Genomic DNA, 18,279 nt, shown 5'->3' with positions numbered 1-18,279 from the left:
TCTCCTCTTCCCCCCCTTCACGCCATGTCGTCGCCGCCGCAGTGCCCAGCCGGTTGGGGGAAGATGCCAAAATGGCCACCGGCAACTACTTCGGATTCACCCACACCGGGGCTGCTGCCCAGTATAGGTAAATGGATGGAGATTCCCGATCTGCGTCTTTCTCTTTTGTGTGTGTGTGTCAGCGGCGTGCGAGGCTCGGGAGGCCAGACGTGTGTGGTTCGTTCTTCCCTCCCTCTCCCGTGCGTGGGCGTGCATGTTGGTGACGCGAGTGTGTGTGTGGCTGCGGTCACACACACACCAAATAATCCACTCTCAATCCACCATCAGTGCACTTTCCGACTGGATTTTACTGTGTGAACTGGCAAAATCAAGTTGGAAAGTGCATTGAAAGTGGATTGAAAGTGGGTTATTTAGTGTGTGTGACTGCAGCCTGTGTGTTGTGCTGCCGTCGCCGTCCAGGGCCCGGCAGGGGGTGGAGCCAGTGGCGTCTGGCCTCCTCCTCCTCCTCCTCCTCCGGCCTGGGGGTTCAAGTAGGCACTCGCGGTCAAGGCCCCTCCCTCGCTCCGCAACGAGGATGGAATAGCCTGAGCTCCTACTCGGAAGTCAGCCCTGTCTCTGTCTCTCTGCGTGAATGGCCCTCAAGTTCCATGCTTATGGCGACCCTAGGGATTCCTGACCTCCAAAACGGCTTGTCCTTAACAGCCTGGCTCAGGCAAAGACCGGTTAGCCGTGGTAGTCTGTCTGTAACAGAAGAAAAGAGAAAGAGGCCAGTAGCGCCTTGAAGACTAAAAAAAAAAAATACATTGTGGCAACGTGAGTCACTGCTCACTTCCTCAGATGCTTCAAGGCGGATGGATTTCTATTCTGTAGGGCTAAATGTGGTGCCTTCTGTGGAGATAGGTCAACATGTTTAGCCATGTTAGTCTGTCTATAAAAAGGTAAAGGTTCCCTTGCTCGAAAGCCAGTCGAATCCGACTCTAGGGTTGCGGTGCTCATCTCCGTTTCAAAGCCGAAGAGCCAGCGCTGTCCTAAGACGTTTCCGTGGTCATGTGGCTGGCATGACTAAACACCAAGGCGCACAGAACGCTGTTACCTTCCCGCTGAAGCGGTACCTATTTATCTACTTGCAATTTCTTGCTTTCGAACTGCTAGGTTGGCAGGTCTGTCTATAGCAGAAGAATATAGCAAGAGTCCAGTGGCACCTTAAAGACGAACGAAATTTGTGGCAGGGGATGAGCTTTCGTGAGTCACTGCTCAGTTCATCAGATACTTCAAGGCTGATGGATTTCCATTCTGTATGGCTAAATGTGGTGCCTTCCGTGGAGATAGGTCAAGGTGGTTAGCTGTGTTAGTCTGTAGCAGTAGAAAAGAGTAAGAATCCAGTAGCGCCTTAAAGACTAACACAATTTGTGGTAGGGTATGAGCTTTTGTGGGTCACTGCTCACTTCAGATAAGGGAGGAGTGACTCACGAAAGTTCATATCCTTCCACAAATTTTGTTAGTCTTTAAGGTGCTACTGGACTCTTTTTTTGTTTAGCCTTGCTCAGTCTTGCAAACTGGGGGCTGTGATCAAGAGTTCAGTAGCATCTTAAAGACTAACAACATTTGTGGCAGGGTAGGACCTCTTGTGAGTCACTGCTCACTTTTTTATAGAGTCAGTCCATCTCATGTTGGGTCTTCCTCTTTTCCTGCGATGGTCAACTTTTCCTAGCATTATTGTTGTTTCCAGTTACTCTTGTCTTCTCATAATGTGACCAGAGTACAATAGCCTCAATTTAGTCCTTTTAACTGCTAAGGAGAGTTCGGGCTTAATTTGATCTAGAACCCACTTATTTGTCTTTTTGGTGGTGCACAGTATCAGTAAAATTTTCCTGACTTTTTAGTGCATTTTAAATCTCACTATTCCTCCAAGGAGCTCAGGATGGCATACCTGGTTTTCCCCTCCCTGTCTAGTTCTCTCAACACCCCTGTGAGGTAGGTGAGGCTGAGAAAGTGTGATTGCCCCAAGGTCACCCAGTGAGTTCCGTGACAGAGTAGGGATTTAAAGCCAGGTTTTCCCCAGGACCTGGTCTGTTGCTGTTACTACTGGGTTCAAAGTGAGGAAGCAGAAGGCTGCAGGGCTGTTTTACTCCCCACAAGTAAGTCTGTAAAGAGTGTATTTTCTGTCTTACTTCTTCCGTTCCTCAACACTAGTGTGAAGTGACTGATGCTGGAAATGGCAAACCGCCTCTGCTCATCTCTTTTCTTGAAAACCCCATGGCCCTCCATGTGTTGGTTGCAGCTTGAAGGCACATAATAATTATTATTAATTATAACTAAAGTATTTCTAACTCCTCTGTGTTGTCATTGTACAAGATCCTCAGCTACAAGCAAACTGTTATAAAGTATGTGCAATATAATGGTATAACAGTATGGGGTTTTTTTTAAGTTACAGGTAGCCAAAAAGAGTAAAAACATAGATGTCCAGCAAAGTTTGAAACAGAATTGTTGCCATGTTTTATTCTCTGAGACTACTGCTTAAAAAAATTCTGAGGTTCAGAGATCATTTGTAATGAAAACAGCATCAAGTCCTGTTTAACCATAAATAATTAATTTATTGTAGCAGAAAGTTTACTAGGCCAGTTCTGAAGCTGGATGACATCTTGTAACCTAGATAAGAATGGAAGGTGCTATGTTTACCTAGGTTTTGCCCATATAATTTTAATATTCCAAATGGGTTTGCTAATCTAAGGAGTCTCCCTGGTCACTGGTGAATTTCTTTTAGTAATGAGCTTTCTGTTCTATGCATGTGCACATTTGCAGAACTGTCTCTTCAGTGTTTTTTTCTGAGGAAGCAGAGACAAGTAAAGGTAAATGTCAGTTGTCCTCCATTGTTTGTATGAAGCTTAGTGGTTTTATTGTCTTCCGTAGCTTACACAATTATGCATGCGGTTGGGTTCATGGAAACATGGATTGCATGTTTATAAATGCCTTCCTGAAACACTTGGGGTCTTTCATCACATACCAGCAAGGGGCAGCCTCGTTTTAGAAACAGTCTTTTAAAATCTTCTGTTTGCGAATGCTGTACAGACTGCATCATCCAATAATTACCAGTTGCTGAAACTGAGTACCATCCCTTCTGAGAGGATACAGTGAAGACAGAGAAGGTGCTGGCATTGTGGTGGACTTGGTGCAAACGTGTTCAGCATCTGTAAATAATTCGTCAGCATGGTGTACTAGTTAGTATCAGACTAGGATCTGGGAGACCCAGGTTTGAATCTCAGATCTGCCGTAGAAGCTTGCTGGATGATCCCAGGCCAGTCACTCTCTCAGCCTAACCTACCTCACAGGGTGGTGGTTGTGAAGATAAGATGGAGGAGGGGAAGGATGATGTTGTAAACCTAGGGTCCATATTGGTGAGAGCGATTAGGTTTTAAATAACTAAATAAGTAAATACACTCTATGTGTGCTATGCAGTGTTCACCCATATTTCTCTAACAGGCAGTTGTTCTGTATAACCGCGTATTTTAACCGATCTGTAGCTTTAAGTGGTAGCTCTGTGTTTAAACTGAAATACCTTAAGATACCCTAAATACATTTCTATGCAGACTTTGCAGTTCTAGAAATGCAGCAATTCCCAGCTTCCCCCTCCCTTTTAGTTGTCTGGTTTTAGCTTTCTGTTATGTAGATGGGGGTCAAATTGGAGAGATGTCTGAGTCTGCATTAGTTTTCTGGTCCTTTGGTCGTTCCACTATGAGGTTTATATGTTTCTTTGTTTTGCATTTTGACACCTTGTTTGAAGGTCAAGGGTAGTTTTTTTCCCCACTCAAAAAATAAATGGAAAGAATTGGTTGTGTTTCCAAACCCAGATGCAAATCTTGCTTCTTGTGTACAGACAGCAGGCAGAAATGGGAGCTTTCAAACTCAGAAGGCAGGGTGAAATGATCTTTCATTCCTTCCACATTCTTGACTCTGTCTACTGACAAGATGAGGCAATTAACTGGAGCATCAGAGTATCGTTCAACCAAGAGTTAGTGCAGAACAGGAAAGTGAAGAAAGGAGCAGAGTGTCTGTTTTCAGTTCTAAATCTCTCACACACACACACATCCTTCCTTGATTGAAAGGGCAACAGGGAAAATTGAGGTTATCCCGTAATGGGTGCAGTGGCTCCCACGTGCCAGTTCCTCCACTCACCCACAAGGTTTCCCATGATACAAGCTCTTCCTCACAGGGCAGTTCTGTTCTTTGCTGAGGGAGGGTCTCTCTGGATTCTTCATTTGGTTCATCTTCCTTCTCTAATCCATAGTGCAGGAGGTAGAAACATTGTGTGTAGGAGCTCAAACAAAGAGATGGGCTCTCATAACAAACAGCTTGGTCAACATCTCAATACTAGCAGATCACCTTGGTTCAATAAGAGAGTACAAAGAAAAGCTTCTAGAATCATCTAACCAAGTTCAGAAGGAGATGCTCTTAATTCCAAGAACAATGAGGAATTTACAGCAGAGCGACTCCCAAGTTGGAGGAGAGAGAGCGTTCAGAAATGGAAATCCTATGCCCTTAGACAAGAGGCTATTAAAAGCTGGTATCCACCTTGTATTTGGAGAAAGAAACCTTCAAAGGTAGTTCATCTAAGGGCATTTTCCCCAGGGCACTCAGGGAAGCTTCCTTAACATCATTAACCTTGATCATACCATCTCCTTTCCTCATTTTTTAAGGAGATCGTGGACCATCTAAACCCAGATCTCACCATTTGGCAGAGAATGTTGGCAAGAAATTAAGGGAAAGTAATTTCAAGATTTCCAGTGTGTCAGAATTCCTAGCACACTCTTCCACAGAGGCCTTCCAAAATGCAGCCACATCTTTGGCAGTGGCCATTTAATAGCATTCCACAGTATCTGGCTAAAACAAATGTGCATTCCATAATGAACGTGACATCAACTCACTTTTATAGGAGGGAAACATTTGGGTGATTTACTGAACCCATAGGAGTACTAACATGCCTCAAACAAGACTCTCCTGCGTCTCCCATACATACAAATAAAAGGTGACAGGAGATGAATCATCTAAAGATTTGTCTATCTCTTCTAATGGTGCAGGAGTTTGAAACATTACAAGCATAAGAGTTCGGACTTTGCAGATGCACTTGCATAGCAAACAAATGCTGAGTCCTTTAGTTCCCAGTATTACTTTGTGCCCAGAGGTCCTTTGCCAAGAATGGAAGTTCCAAAGGATAGACTTTACTAGTGAGGCCAGTGGGGTTTTGAAGCCAGTCCCCATGCTTATTATCAGAGAGAGTATCTGCCAACAAATGGACAGGGTGATGCCTGATAGCTCTCACTGGGAGGCCATTTCTTGTTTTCATGTTATTAGGGAGAATGCAATTGCAGGAAGTTGGATACTGAAGGGCCTAAGCTGCAGTTACTCACTGAAAATGAAAAAACTCTCAGGACAAGTTTCAAATCTCTCTCATGTCTTGATTGTCAAGAAAATGCTCCAAAATCAAAACAGCCATCCAGTATTTCCTTAATATAAAAGGAATTGGAGTGGTGCCAGCACCAGAGACATCCTTGTTCATTTAATTCCAGCAAAGAAGAGACCTCAAATATCTATACCGATTTTTGCAAAACAAGAAGCTTTGAATTGAAACTCTCAAATGCAGTGCTTAGGCTATTCAAGAGGAAAGATTTTCAACCTCTAGATTTCAACCTCCATAGATGCCTTTGTATTCCAGTCCTTTGAGTGCATTGAAGATTTTGTTGATACGCTTATGGCATGCATTGCTTTCAGTGTGTATTTATTTACTTCCACCTTTCTCACTGAGATTTAAAGCAGATTATCTCCCCCCCCCCAAAAAAAAAAAACCAGTCAGGAAGGTTAAGACATCTAATCAATAACACAATAAGTCAAGGAGTATAGAATTAGAAAACAGAGGGGGAAAACCTGTCTAAGGCATGATACGGCATAAACAGTGGATTACAAATGAAGAAGACAATGCAGTAAAAGCAGCACGATGCATATAATAAACTTTGCAATAGACTACAATCCTGTTCCCTGATAAAAAGCATCCTCCTGACTGTTCCATTATACTAGGCATGTCCAACTTCGAACAGGTAGTGATCTATTTTTTCCGGCCAAAAGTGCTGGTGATCTACCACCATGAAAATAAAGTTTCAAATTAGTTTCATATTAGATTTTAACCAACTAAAGTTGGGTTCCGCCCCCCCCCCGCCCCCAATTTATAATGCACCTTCTGTCATTTACTGGTAAGCAAAATAAGCAAAAACAAAACAGAGAAACAAAGATCCAGAAAGAACTGCGAACAGTTTTTATTTTTTATTGAATTATAACTTTCTTTAACTGTCTCAATAACTTTATTTAACTTTTATTCAGAGTTATTTGTGTTAAATGTAGGTCAAGTATTGATCCAGGCTGATCTTGCGCAATCTTTAAAACTTCGCTCTTGCTCATTAGTGAGACGTCTGAGCCTGCATTTCATCCACCAGCTTTTTGAAGTTGGGTGAATATTGCATGATGTTTCCTGAAGACTTTACGTGGCGCTTGATTAGCATGGAACAGAACAGGACTGAATCTAGTGGGAACCCCACAGAGTAGTCTTCTAAGTCAAATTCTCGCAACCTTCTAAGCCAGATTCATAAAGAACAATTTAAACTACTCCAAATCATGTCCTTTGAGTCTTACTTCTGCTTCCAGGCACCTCAACAAGACAGCATGGTCCACAGTGTCAAAGTTTACTGATAAATCCAGTAACAGCCATCAATGCCATCTGCATCCCATAACCTGGAGTGAATCCAGACTGAAAGGGATCTAATACGAAGTAGTCATCCCGGAAGACCTGGAGTTGTTCTGCAACCCCTCTATCATCTTGCCCAGAAAAGCCAAATTAGAAACTGGACTTTGCGTCAAATGTTTTAAATAAATAAATCGTCTAGTGATTTTAGAATTCCTTAAATACAATGATTTTATTGTTTCTACCTCACTTACAGCTGTTTGGTTATGTGGAAAGTGGAATTCTTGCATATGTAGGGCATTAACAATAGAGCTGCATTTTATTCATTCAAAGCAGTCGTTTATTTCTGAGTAGAACTGCTATCTCATTGCATACTGCATGAGAAGAGCTAATTCCTCTAGTAAACGTAGGCCAGAGTCCAGGGAAGCACATGTATAAAACAGACCTTCTGCTCTTACAGAAGTGAAGTTTGCCAATTATCCAGTCTTGAATTGTCTCCCTTGGTTTGGTGTACGGCAAGAACAAAGGGTCTCACAGGATCATTTTGAATGTTTTATAAATTAGCTGGATTAGAAATAATTAAGACAGTGTGATGCCACAGGAGTTTTCAAATTTGGGTACAGCAAGTTTTTAGTAGAATATGCGGAGCATTGAGTTACTTCGTATACTGAAAAGAGCAGGACAGTTTGAATAATTTATTCAGACTGCTTATATCCTGCCTTCCTGCGGAACATCTCAGGACCCAGTATGGGTAACAACAATGTAAAATTAATTTTATAAAATATTAAATGGGTGTAAATTTTTTTTGAGGCGGTCTAAAATCAGCTTATGCCACCCATCCCCCCTTCCACCTAGGCTCAGATAATTTCCTCCACTCTATCATATTTAGGAGGAGGAGGAGGAGATTGGATTTATACCCCGCCCTTCACTACCCAAAGGTGTCTCAGAGCGGCTTACAAACTCCTTTCCCTTCCCCTCCCCACAACAGACATCCTGTGAGGTGGGTGGGGCTGAGAGAGCTCTGACACAAACTGCTCTTTCAGGAACAGCTGTGCCAGAGCTTGTGACTGACCCAAGGTCACATCAGCAGATGCAAGTGGAGGAGTGGGGAATCAAACCCGGTTCTCCCAGATTAGAGTCCGCACACTTAACCACTACACCAAACTGGCGTATCATATATTTTCTACTACAACGGCAGAAGAGAATATCTTAGAACTCCTTTCACAATGATTTACTTATTATAGCGTAATAGCCCAGTAGCATTGTTACAATGTGTGTGTGGGTAGATGTGGAATTTCTAATAAGAACAATGGACCCAGTGGTTAAAATTAAAGAGAATTGGGAACAAACCTTGCCAGTGCCTAGTGAGTGACCATATGAGATGGAACCTTTAAAAATGTTAATTCACTGATAAATCTGTGGTTGTGTGTGTATGATGGGGGGGGGAGTCAACTAGGAGTGGGCTATGGATTTTTTGGACAAAAATTGTTCAGGAGCAGTGAAGAATTAAACAGCAGGTGACTCGTTCCTTGTGATAGTTCTGTGTCACTTGGCCTGCTAGTTCAGCAAGTAGGTCTCTCTTTCAGTATCCTCATTGTACCTGTGGGAGGATCAGTGCTTATGAGTGTTCCTGGAGGTGACAGTTACATGGAGGCTTTCTTCTTTGCTCCCTGTGGCAGGCGTTCAATTCCTGCAGTGTGACAGATCCGGCAAACTCGATCACTGGCTCTGCCTTTTGTGGCAGAAGCAAGGGGAACAGGTTTGCTAAAGTAAAAGTGGTACCAGAACCTTATTGGCCTTGGAAATAACAACACTAAGGCTGTTTATTCTGTACCATAACAAATATATTTTATATATTTTTGTCAAATATAATATTTGAAATATTTCCAAAAAAAGATATCCTTTTGATCATATTTGTACCATAATAGTCTATATTATTTTAAAATTACATATTAAAGTAATCAGTGCTATTTGTCTCTAGTTTTGCTTTATTTGTCTAGCTTTGCATGTTTCCTTAGCATTTTATGAATGCTTGTTTTAAGAATTATATAAAAATTCTATTAATCTTTATAGATACTTCCCACTTTCATTTCTTCATGTTCCATTTTTCTTAACATTTCATGAATTTTTTTCTTTTTGTGTCTAGAATATATTTGTTTCAAAGAACTATCCTGTTTCTGTTAGGCAGGACTTGGAAGACGTAAAAGTACTGGGTGGGGAGGAGATAAAATAACACCTTTCCACTGGCAATGGTTTGGAAAGCGACAAATACAGCTGCTGCTGCTTCTTCAGTTGACCTCCCTCTTCAAGAGCTTTCTAGGATTGTGCTTCTGGCTCTGGTCTTACCCATTTATTGTGCAGCAGAGCAATAGTAACAGTACATTGGAATGATGTCAACAAACTACAATACTTCCCTTTGTGAGCGTAGATTGCCACAAAAACTGACTGATCTATAGGCTTAGGCATTCCTTCAAAATACTACTTTGTTAAACTCATTCATCAGTTAAATTACTCTGAACGAAAGTAAAATTGATATGACTAGTGACTTTGAACCTCATCCAAAGATGTGTGCCAGATACCTTGCATGCTCAGCTGAACTGTTTCAAGGCCATAGAACTGAGCCCCATTTTAAAAGCTTTAAGTTTTAGCCTTTATTTTTTCAGGTGCATGTGAACCTGGGACAATGTAAGTGTCAGACGAATTTAATGGTGGTACTTCTTGTCATCTTCCAAATGCAGCCAGCAGCCAGCTTCTGGGGTAGCCTATTCCCATCCGACTACGGTTGCCAGCTACACTGTCCATCAGGCGCCAGTAGCTGCGCACACAGTTACGGCTGCCTATGCCCCAGCAGCCGCAACAGTTGCAGTAGCCAGGCCTGCTCCAGTGGCTGTTGCAGCTGCTGCAACAGCTGCGGCCTATGGAGGCTACCCTACGGCACATACGGCAACAGATTACGGATATACACAGAGGCAACAAGAAGCTCCCCCACCGCCACCTCCAGTCACTACTCAAAACTACCAGGTAAGTGTACTGAGTGGGAAAAACTGAATTCACTTCATACTTCTGTGGTAGTGCAATTCAGTCTTTTCTTTTGAAAAGAAGATAAGTAAGGCCATAGGAAAAGGATATACATAAGAAATCCTCTCAGGTGTACCCATCAAGGTGCCTTAAAGTGGCTTCCATTAAAATGCAGTTTTAAAGAACTAGGAAAAGAAAACTTCAGTTAATGCCAGGTCTGGTCCAGGTACCTCATAATGTACTTTAGGTCAGTGACTAAGTTTTGTATACTTTCTGGAGGTAGGATGTGCAAATTGGTCAGGCGCTAATGAACCAAATAAGCTTATTCTGATCACATAGACATTTCTCTGAAATCATGTAGATTTCAAGTGTTTAAAAGGAACTAAGACATAACAAAGTAATGATAGGATACATAAAATAGGATTGAGGGGACATGGAGGGTCTGTTGATTTGGGGCTGTGTCTGACCCAGACACTTGTGAAGTTGAAAGCCTGGTTTGAATTCAAAAACTTGGCCTTTCCGTTGTAAACATGTAAAGTTGGGAATGATTCTGTGTGTGTGTGAAGTATCTTTTCCTAATCAATGGAATAATTAGTCAAGTTAAGCAATATTGGCTAGTTAAAAATTATGCGCTGCTTAGTAATCTCAAGACATCCATTCCTAGTGTGTGTGTTTGAGCGACAGAGTCAATATTCTGTACAAAGAAGAACTGAACTCTATAGTCTTTATAAATTATTTCAGTTTAAGTGTCTCATTTTGTATTTTGCCTTGTTCCTTCTTCCTGAAAGTTGCGCTCTGCCTCCCTTCCCCATCCTGTTTCCTACGAGACTTCAAGCATGGCCGATTTTAGTACAGATGCTTTGCATCTCTTTTTCTGTAACTAAGAGGTGTCTTCAGACCCTAAGAAAATGATGTCTCCCTTTAAAGCATGAATTATTTATTTAAAGGAGAAAAGGCTGCTTTGATAATTTCAAGTGCAGTTTTCTTTAGTGCAAGATTTACTAAATTACCTTTGTACAAACTAAAAAGTTGTCCTAGAGACTCCGTGGAATAGAAAGATAGAATCTAAAGAAATTGTTATTAATGTCAGGACAAGATGGTTCTGTTAAACCTGCATTTTAAAGATTGGTTTTCTGTAATCCTCCAGAATAATTTAGTACCAATCTCATGTGTTCCAGGAAAAAAACCTCAAATCTTCAAGTCTTCTTTTTTTCCCTCCCTGTGCGTTTTTAAGGACTCCTATTCGTATGTTAGATCCACTGCTCCAGCTGTAGCCTATGACAGCAAGCAATATTATCAACAACCCACGGCCACGGCAGCTGCAGTGGCAGCGGCTGCCCAGCCACAACCTTCTGTAGCTGAATCATACTACCAGACAGGTGGGTTGCCTTCTCTGGGGTCCTTGAAAATGCATTTATATTTTGGAGAGCCTTCTTGTTCTTATCCAGATGCCGTACAACACCGCCCCACCCCACCGCACCCTTCCTGGGGTTATTTGGGATCTACATGGGCCACCTATGCTTTAAGTCTCCATTATAGAAGAACGTGTATTTTTAAAAGTTGTGTTTAGCTGGGGAGAGAGTGTTCTGAATAATTTTGTTCTGCCTGTTATCCAAATTAGTCACCTGATTTTTAGAGACAGATCTGTGTGGTGCACATGCCGATTAGTTTGGAGCAGAGTCCTAACTGTGAACTAGTCACCGCCTCTCTTGCTCAAAAAAATAATAATGCACTTTGCATATTAATCAGAATTATGGCTCGAAGACATTACGCCTGTATCCAGTTCGGTTTGGCTGAATAAAATACAAGAAAGAATGTGAGAAAATACGAGAAAGAAAATGAAACTATCTTGCATTTTGTTTTGTTTTTAAATAAGTTTTATTTTAAGCGAGGTATATATTGGCTTGTATCCAACCAACTGCCAATGGAAAGTGCATGGTTTTTCCCTGAGTCCATCTTGATCCCATGTTAGTTACACTGATGAAAGAGAAAGAAAGGTCTCTTTCACCCTCTCCCCGCAGCTGCCCCACCACCTGCATAGCTGTTGGTCCATTTGTGTACTGTGGGAATAACCTTTCTGGAAACAGAGAGGAACTGCAGGGGGGGGAGAAAAACATGGCAAAAATGAGCAACACCGGACATTGTTTGTTTGGTTGTTTAATTTGATTTGTATCCCGCCCTTCCTGCCAGAGCAGGCTCAGAGCGGCTCACATTAAAAGATTATTAGAATACAATAAAACAAATTCCTTACATACAAACACCTCATAAAATTCATATGCTTTACAGATACAATTGGTTGGTTGGTTGGAAACAAGCCATTGTGCAAGGCTAAAGAATGTAGGCAAACATGCTGGTTTAAGAAGCATAAACAGCAAGAGAATGGAAACAAAAACCTTAAAAAAAACCTTCTAATGTCTGAATGGGATATTTGTAATAATGAACTATACCATTCAACACTGGTTTGAAACATCTAAAACCTAGGATGGAATTTGAGCCCATGTGTTCTCTCTCACTCTGTGGCAAGGTTAAAAAAAAATGGAAGTGTAGCTATTACTGAATTGTTGAAAGACCATATCCTTGTGAAGTTTTTCAGGTTATAACTTTGTTCTTCTCTCCTGATCAGCTCCCAAAGCTGGCTATAGCCAAGGAGCAACTCAGTATACCCAAGCCCAGCAAACCCGACAAGTGACTGCCATAAAGCCAGCCACTCCAAGCCCAGCTACCACTACCTTCTCCATATATCCTGTATCTTCCACTGTGCAACCAGTCGCTGCTGCTGCTACTGTTGTCCCCTCGTATACCCAGAGTGCCACGTACAGTACAACAGCGGTTACTTACTCTGGTGAGTAGTGTTTACAGAAAGAACTGTGGAGTCTAGAAATGAGAGGCTAGAAATGACAGTTCAGGGGTCTTTGAGATGCCGAGGTCAGAGGAGCAAGAATACTGCACCAAACATGTCTGGACTCTTCAACAAGAAAAGCCAAACTGTGTTCAGAATAGATTACACACAGGGAATTTTTTGCTTTGTCTAAGGTATGCTCTAGCTGTAACAAGGATGATTGAAGGAAAATGATGGTAGGCCATTAATGCAGGATGTCTGGTAACAGAGAGCTGTTTAAGAGCCCTGTCCAGGTTATCTGTGTTTTGATTACATACGAGCCCTGCTGGATCAGAGCAGTGGTCCATCTGGTCCAGTGTCCTGTGTCAAACAGTGGCCAACCAGTTCCTTTGGATGGGCAACAACAGGGCATAGAAGCCGAGGCCTTCCCCTGATGTCGCCTCCTGGGACCGGGATGCAGAGATTGACTGACTCTGAATGCGGAGGTCTACCTCAGTCACCATGGCTAATAGCCACTGATACACCTATTCTCTATTAATCTGGCTAATCCCTTTTTTAAGCAGTCTAAGCCTGCGGCCATCACTACATCCTCTGGCAGTGATTTCCACATTTTAATCGCTCTCAGTGTGAAGAAGTATTTCCTTTTGTCCATCTTGAACCTACTGCTCGTTATCTTCATTGGATGCCCTCTAGTATTTTGGGAGAGGGAGGGAAATTGTCGACTCTCTCCACCCCATGTGCAATTTTATAAACCTCTATCATGTCCCCCCCTCAGTTGTCTCTTTTCTAAACTGAAAAGTCTCAGGCTCTTCAGCCTTTCCTCATAGGGAAGGTGATTCTTCACACAGACAGATGACAGATTATAACATCTCCTGTGTGACCATGTTAGCTAGAAACATTTTAGATGAAGGCCAAAATAATCTGTGCTGCTTGCATACACACTGTTTATATTGTTTTAGTTTTGGTTTGGTTTAAGTAACCTGATCGCTGCATATTATGTTAGTGCTGAACAAGGCTATTTTTGGGCAGGAACGCACACCCGGCAGGAACTCATTAGCATAACAGGCCACACTCAACAGCAGAAACTCATTAGGATTGGCTACATTAGGGATGTGTGGCCTAACATGCAAAGGAGTTCCTGCTACAAAAAAAGCCCTGGGTTTTGACAACAAACAAGGTAAATAGAATAAGAAGCAAAAGGTGGGTGTGGCTGGATGACCAGACTTCTGGTAACATGGGATGTGTGGCCTAATATGCTAATGTGCTGTGCTGTCAGGGGTGCGGCCTAATATGCTAATGAGTTTCTGCTGTTTGGTGTGGCCTATTATGCTAATGAGTTCCGTCTGGGCTTTTTCTACAAAAAAAAGCCCTGGTGCTGAAAATAATGAGGCGGATCCTCCCAAGTAGCCTTCCTTCAGCCTCAGGAGCCTTCCTCCAATTTAAGTTGGTCTTCCTCCGATGGAAGACCCACTTAATTTGGAGGAAGGCTTCTTAGATTGGAAGAAGGGTACAGACTTTAAATATTTTAATAAATAAGCTTTGTTCAGTGAAGTGGTAGGATATGGGTAAAATTCTGGCTATATGTCTAAGAAACACTGTTTCATTATAATTGCCAAAATTTTACAAATACAACACTTTTTTGTAATTCTTTAAAGGTACCTCGTACTCTGGTTATGAGGCTGCAGTCTATTCAGCTGCGTCGTCTTACTACCAACAGCAGCAGCAGCAACAGAAACAGGCAGCGGCGGCGGCTGCAGCTGCTGCTGCCACAGCCGCTTGGACAGGGACCACCTTTACTAAAAAGGCACCATTCCAAAACAAACAGTTGAAACCAAAACAACCTCCCAAACCACCCCAGATCCATTATTGTGATGTTTGTAAGATCAGCTGTGCTGGACCACAGGTACCATTCTCTTTTCATTGTAGAATCAATTTGTACATAGCAATTATTCATATGTTAGGGGGCCAAGAAGGCTTCAGGGTTAGAATATGTATTGCAGTAAACATTTCCGAATATAAGACGGTTCACGATAGGATGTGTTGGGACCAGTGTTCCCTCTAAGCTGAGTTAGTGTGAGCTAGTTCACAGTTTTTTAGCCTCAGGCTCACATATTTTTGTCTTATCTCAGGAAGGATGGCTCCAGAGCAAAGTAATCTATGCAGTAGCCAAATCACCTGCTCACAACTTTAATGCCAGTAGCTCACAGAGTAGAATTTTTGCTCACAAGACTCCAGAACTTAGAGGGAGTGGAACTCATGAATTTATTGGGTCGCCATAAGTCAGATGCGATGATAGCACTTAACACACATACGTTGTATATTCAAGATGCTGCCCAGATCTGTAGAGCTGCATCAGGGTAGCATGATCCCTTTGGGATTTTAGGCTTTGCAACTACCCCCAGTTGTGGTGGTAAGGGCGGACATGGCAAGAAACACACAAGTGTACACAGAACTAATTGTCTGAGTTTTTTATACTGGCTTCAGTTTTATGTAATGTCAGATACAGTATTCTGGGCCTTGTTTCTGCTTTAAACCAAATACGTATTAATTACCAGAGTTAGAAATTTTTGTTTGGAAGGTATTGAGATTTCTGGTTGTACTGTTTGGAAAGTATGTTAGCTTGGAAATAAATGACTGAATGCAGTACTCATTTAAAAGTAGATACCAGTCCTTGAAATTGAAGCCTTCTTGAAAGACATCTGACCACATGTTGACATCATTTGAATATTAGCTGTTTATCTGTCTATCTGTTGCATGGTCTTTTATTTTACATAGTTGTGTTCTCTGAATTGCCATGTCATACTCTTTGGCAAATTCTACAGATGTTTAGGAGAAATGTTTAGGAGAATATTTCAACATGTGAAAACTGTGATTTATTAAATATTGTACCAAAATGGGTCTATAAATGTACTTATGGTCTTTGCTTCTTCAGTGAGATGAATAACACAGCATGTATGGAAGTATGTACTTTACTTTTTTGCGTGGTCATTTTAACAGACGTACAAGGAACATCTGGAAGGACAGAAACATAAAAAGAAAGAAGCTGCACTGAAAGCATCACAGAATACCACCAGCAACAATTCGTCTGCTCGTGGGACTCAAAACCAGTTGCGCTGTGAACTTTGTGATGTGTCTTGCACTGGAGCTGATGCCTACGCTGCTCATATTCGTGGAGCTAAGCATCAGAAAGTATGTCTCGTCTCCTCTCCCCTTGTTATGCTTGGCAAAGAATATTGGGAGTATACCAATGCAACAGATAAAAATATGCATAGAATAAACTTTTCTAAGATTTTGTATAGGATATATAGTGAAGCAGTTAAGAGGGGGGAGCATGCATTTTGGAACCTTTTGAGAAATGCTTCCTCCTGGCAGAAGTTTCATCCATAATGTGTATCTTAGAACTCATTAGATTCTTGTTCAGTAAACTGATGTTTGCTGCAGAAATGCTTCTGAAAGTTCCTTTAACTTGCATACGAAAGCTACAAGCAATATGATTCTGATGCATTTAGGGTTTTTTGACATTTTTTGTGGAGATTTTGCTTTTAACTGTAGCTATTGGTTCTTCTAGGTGGTTAAGCTGCACACGAAACTTGGAAAACCCATTCCTTCAACTGAACCAAATGTTGTCACCCAGGCAACATCTTCAACCTCTGCTTCTGCTTCCAAACCGACAGCAGCCTCTTCGAATATTGTAACTAGCAGCAGTGCTGTGAATTCTTCCGTTGCATCTTCTGCAGTGAAAATTCTCACTCCCTCTGCCAACGTACTGCTTAATGCGGCATCCAACAAGTCAACAATAGTTCCAGCTAATGTTGCTGTAAAGAAAATATCGACACCCAAAATTAATTTTGTTGGCAAGTACAGAAGTCATTATTACAGGCCTTAGCAAACAATGTACATTTTAAACCTGCTTATATATAAACTTAGAATTGTACAATATCTGACATCTCCCTGTCTCTACTGTAATGACTATCAGTCATCCTGCATGTTTAGCTTTATTGTTTTACTGTGAGGCCCATTGAAACTTCTCCATCCTGTGCCATCTTCACACATTAATTAATGCTGGGGTTAAGGTTGCCATATAATGCAACTTCAAAATGTATTTTGAATTATTTTTCTCCCCAACAGCGATCATAGATATGCGGTGATTTAACCATGTATTATATAAACCCTATGGCCAGCTGCCTTGTCTCTTGAGTGTTGAGAAAAGCCCTGTAAAAATGAATATAGTTTGCATTTCTGCAGGCGTGATTATAAGCTTGTCTTCTACTGCATCATACCAGTTTTTGGGACGTCTGTATTTTATTTCAGCTACTAAATATTTCTGATAATCATAATATTAGTTATTTCTCAAAAATAGTAATGTACTGTGACTTACTATTCGCATTTGGAAGACGTTGAAGCAGACTCCGTAGAATGTTAACCAAACAAATAGGAACCTAGAAGGTTGACCAGCTAAAACACAGAACAAAATATATCTATTTATTGCAAAGTGCACAGTAACTACAAATTAAAAACAACGTTTGTAGAATGTAGATAAAAACAGAGGGGCAGTGGGTGTAATATGACATCCATTAAGACGTTGCATACAGCAACAAATATAAGTTACACATACAATAACCACTAGACTAAATGCATTTCAGCCCTGAGGGCCTTCTTCAGTGGTCTAAATAATAACACTAAAAGTATAAAATATCTGTTCCAGGCAAGGCAAGTAGCATATGAATCAATGGAATAGTGTAGCTCCAAGTAATAATTACAAAGTTTTGCTGTCAATTAGGCCTGCATATATTGAGGAGCCCCCACCCATCAGAGATGATAACTTAATGCAACCAATCTGCTGTTCGCTGTTACTCTATTCACAGTGTGTGTCCTGTGTCAACCCTTTTGCTGTTCCCTGTTAACCAAAGCAAGCCATAAGACTTTCATGGACCAAAAGTGGAGACTCAGAGTCTTTAAACAAAGATAATCATTCATGCTAGATTTATAGAGTATCCCAAGACAGTGACTTTTTGAGTAACACCCAGGCCCCAAGCAATGGCAAAAAATGTTTGTAAATGACAAGTTTAACCTAACAATATGTAAAGATTCAATTTCACTTTAAATGTTTTATATTAGGTGGCAATAAGTTACAGACAACAGGAAGCAAAGTGGATGAATTAAAAGCAGTGGAAAATGCCAAAACGGCTCCTTCTGTTACGACAGTGCAGACACAAGAAATCAAACCAGATTCATCTGCTGAACCCGTAACGCCTACTTCTCTTGCTGCTTTGCAAAGTGATGTCCAGCCAGTGGGTCATGACTATGTGGAAGAGGTATTGATGTGAAATATACATGTATATATAAAATCCAGTTGTATAAAACGACATAAACTTGAGAACTGGTGTGCTAAATTTATTCCTGTAGCATGGAAAAGCAACATCAGGGCAATCAGCATATTAGTTACCATCATACATTTCCAGCCTGTGCATGAGGAAAGTGCCTTGAAATGTTCTGTTAACCATTTGTGGTGTCCGATTGAATTTGTAGACTGGGAATGGTGAACCAGTTCTAGTGACATTGTTCTGCTGATATTTCACTGCACAGCCTTCGTCTCTTGAGTCTTACATTGTGTTCCTGCCCTTGCGATTCTCCCAGCAAAAGAAATAGAAGGATCCTTCAAAGCCGTGTCAACAGCAGCAGCTCCAGTGTAACA

The 18,279-nt window shown here is 41.4% G+C and overlaps 1 protein-coding gene across 1 annotated transcript in view; it reads left to right on the top strand.

The window, feature by feature from the left end:
• ZFR (zinc finger RNA binding protein) overlaps positions 1–18,279 on the top strand; it is a 39,890-nt gene that overhangs the window by 344 nt on the left and 21,267 nt on the right. The window contains exons 2-9 of the mRNA XM_015405850.1: positions 43–127; positions 9,466–9,748; positions 10,980–11,124; positions 12,369–12,587; positions 14,240–14,487; positions 15,582–15,773; positions 16,153–16,438; positions 17,703–17,899. Of these exons, the coding sequence (XP_015261336.1) occupies positions 43–127; positions 9,466–9,748; positions 10,980–11,124; positions 12,369–12,587; positions 14,240–14,487; positions 15,582–15,773; positions 16,153–16,438; positions 17,703–17,899 (1,655 nt within the window). The remainder of the gene's footprint in view (positions 1–42; positions 128–9,465; positions 9,749–10,979; positions 11,125–12,368; positions 12,588–14,239; positions 14,488–15,581; positions 15,774–16,152; positions 16,439–17,702; positions 17,900–18,279) is intronic.

This window comes from Gekko japonicus, unplaced genomic scaffold (genome assembly GCF_001447785.1).
Source record: "Gekko japonicus isolate JY-2015 unplaced genomic scaffold, Gekko_japonicus_V1.1 scaffold201, whole genome shotgun sequence".
NCBI classification, from domain to species: Eukaryota; Metazoa; Chordata; class Lepidosauria; order Squamata; family Gekkonidae; genus Gekko; species Gekko japonicus.
Note: the sequence above shows the minus strand (reverse complement) of the source record. Positions and strands in the feature narration are given on the sequence as shown.